At 37.9% G+C, this 2,359-nt stretch overlaps 1 protein-coding gene across 1 annotated transcript in view; it reads right to left on the bottom strand.

The window, feature by feature from the left end:
• Positions 1 to 2,359, bottom strand: part of LOC106473032 (protein TANC2-like) — a 54,646-nt gene that overhangs the window by 44,653 nt on the left and 7,634 nt on the right. The window contains exon 7 of the mRNA XM_022401544.1: positions 1,903 to 2,044. Coding sequence (XP_022257252.1) covers positions 1,903 to 2,044 — 142 coding nt within the window. The remainder of the gene's footprint in view (positions 1 to 1,902; positions 2,045 to 2,359) is intronic.

The following is a 2,359-nucleotide window of genomic DNA, read 5'->3' as shown; positions in this document are numbered from 1 at the left end:
TCTGCTAGTCAACACTACCCACTCTGGGCTATTCTGCTAGTCAACACTTACCCACTCTTTGGCTACTCTGCCAGTCAACACTACCCACTCTTTGGCTACTCTGCTAGTCAACACTACCCACTCTCTGGCTACTCTGCTAGTCAACACTACCCACTCTGTGGCTACTCTGCTAGTCAACACTACCCACTCTCTGGCTACTCTGCTAGTCAACACTACCCACTCTTTGGCTACTCTGCTAGTCAACACTACCCACTCTCTGGCTACTCTGCTAGTCAACACTACCCACCCTCTGGCTACTCTAATCGAATAGCGGAATTTGTCTACCATTCCAATAAACGCACCCAGGCCTCAAAAGTGAGGAGCGCGATTTTGCAGCATCGGGACACGGACCATGGACTCTTGAATCCACAATCCGTCAGTTAATCATTAGGGCGTGACCCAAGTTCTATGAATTGCGCTATTTAACATCATAACAGGTGTATGACACTGACTGTAAACTGACTTTAATTTCTTGTAAAATTCATTTGCGATAGGATTAAGAAAACAAGCGTCTTATGGATTGGCACCTATGTTTTTGTTTGAAGACCATTAACAACTACAGACTACAGACTTGGAATTCGTGAGGATTAATTAAAAATGAATTTTAGTGGGAAAGAATTAACTTTTCCTTATAAAAAAGTTTATTCCTTTCCAATAAAAACACAAAGACTTTGAAAGCTAAGAACGTATTTTTCTTTTATAAGATTTTTCTCTTTCTTTAGGATTTGATTATTGTATGAATCTTAAAATATTTGGTAAGTTATTTTTATTTACCCTCCCAGTGGCTTAGTGTTAAGTCTGAAGGCTCATAACGCTAAAAACAGTGTTTTTATATCCGTGATAGGCACAGCACAGATAGCCCATTGTGCAGGTTTGTACTTAATGACAGACAGATTTTAGGCATGGCCAAGTGGTTAGGGCGTTCGACTCGCACTCTGCGGGTCGCGGGTTCGAATATCCGTCACAGCGAACATGCTCGCCCTTTCAGCCGTTGGGGGCGTTATAATGTGATAGTCAATCCCACTATTCACTGGTAAAAGAGTAGCCCAAGAGTTGGCGGTGGGTGGTGATGACTAGCTGCCTTCCCTCTAGTCTTACACTGCTAAATTAGGGACGGCTAGCGCAGATAGCCCTCGTGTAGCTTTGGGCGAAATTCAAAACAAATAACATCTGATCTTCAATTTAAAAAGTCTCCATCTACTGAGAAGTCTTTTTTGTTCTTTTATTTTAGAAAACAAAATGTAATATCAAAATCATGATCTACTTCTGTATTAGTTATGTTAAAAAGAAGTTACAGAATGTATACAATTTTTCATAGCTGTATCAGACTAAAATAAGACCCAAAACTCGAGCGCTTTCGAATAGTTGACTATTCTTATTCTTTGTTCTCCTGAAGAAAGCGCTCGAGTTTTGGGTCTTATTTTAGTCTGTTACACTTTATATGTGATCCTTTGTGCTAACTCTTTTATCTAAATGTTACATAACTGTTTAGTCGAACAAACCTTTACTGTAGTAAGAACTGTCTTCCCTTCTGATTGAAGCTATTACACTATTGAACAAACCTTTACTGTAGTAAGAACTGTCTTCCCTTCTGATTGAAGCTATTACACTATTGAACAAACCTTTACTGTAGTAAGAACTGTCTTCCCTTCTAATTAAAGCTATTACACTGTCCAACAAACCTTTACTGTAGTAAGAACTGTCCTCCCTTCTAATTAAAGCTATTACACTGTCCAACAAACCTTTACTGTAGTAAGAACTGTCCTTCCCTTCTAATTAAAGCTATTACACTATCGAACAAACCTTTACTGTAGTAAGAACTGTCCTTCCTTCTAATTAAAGCTATTACACTTTACAACAAACCTTTACTGTAGTAAGAACTGTCTTCCCTTCTTCTACCGAAACTGCTGTAGTCCACAAGTTGTAGAATAAGACTTGTTTTTCCTGAACCTGGACCACCAGTGATGACCACTCCTCGATTGTTGTGAGAACTGGACATCAGTTCCTGAAGAAAGAGAAAGTCAGCACTCCACCTAAAACCACAGTTCTAAGAAATATGTATTTTTATGCTATTATGTAAATTCTGTTTCTATCATATAAACAAACCCTTTCATTATAAATCGTTGTTTGACAATTTATTACTATAGTAGCATAATGTGCTTCCATACTCAAGTATACTGTTGTTCGTTTTATTGAATGTATTGGATGAAATATCTACAACACAACATAAATGAAAAGTCAACGTTATTTACTTATCTTAAACTTAACACCGAAGCCAAAATTCTTCAACTTTTTTTTTTTTTAATTTCACGCAAAGCTA

Source organism: Limulus polyphemus, unplaced genomic scaffold (genome assembly GCF_000517525.1).
Source record: "Limulus polyphemus unplaced genomic scaffold, Limulus_polyphemus-2.1.2 Scaffold5827, whole genome shotgun sequence".
NCBI classification, from domain to species: Eukaryota; Metazoa; Arthropoda; class Merostomata; order Xiphosura; family Limulidae; genus Limulus; species Limulus polyphemus.
This window is presented reverse-complemented; position numbering and strand designations above follow the sequence as displayed.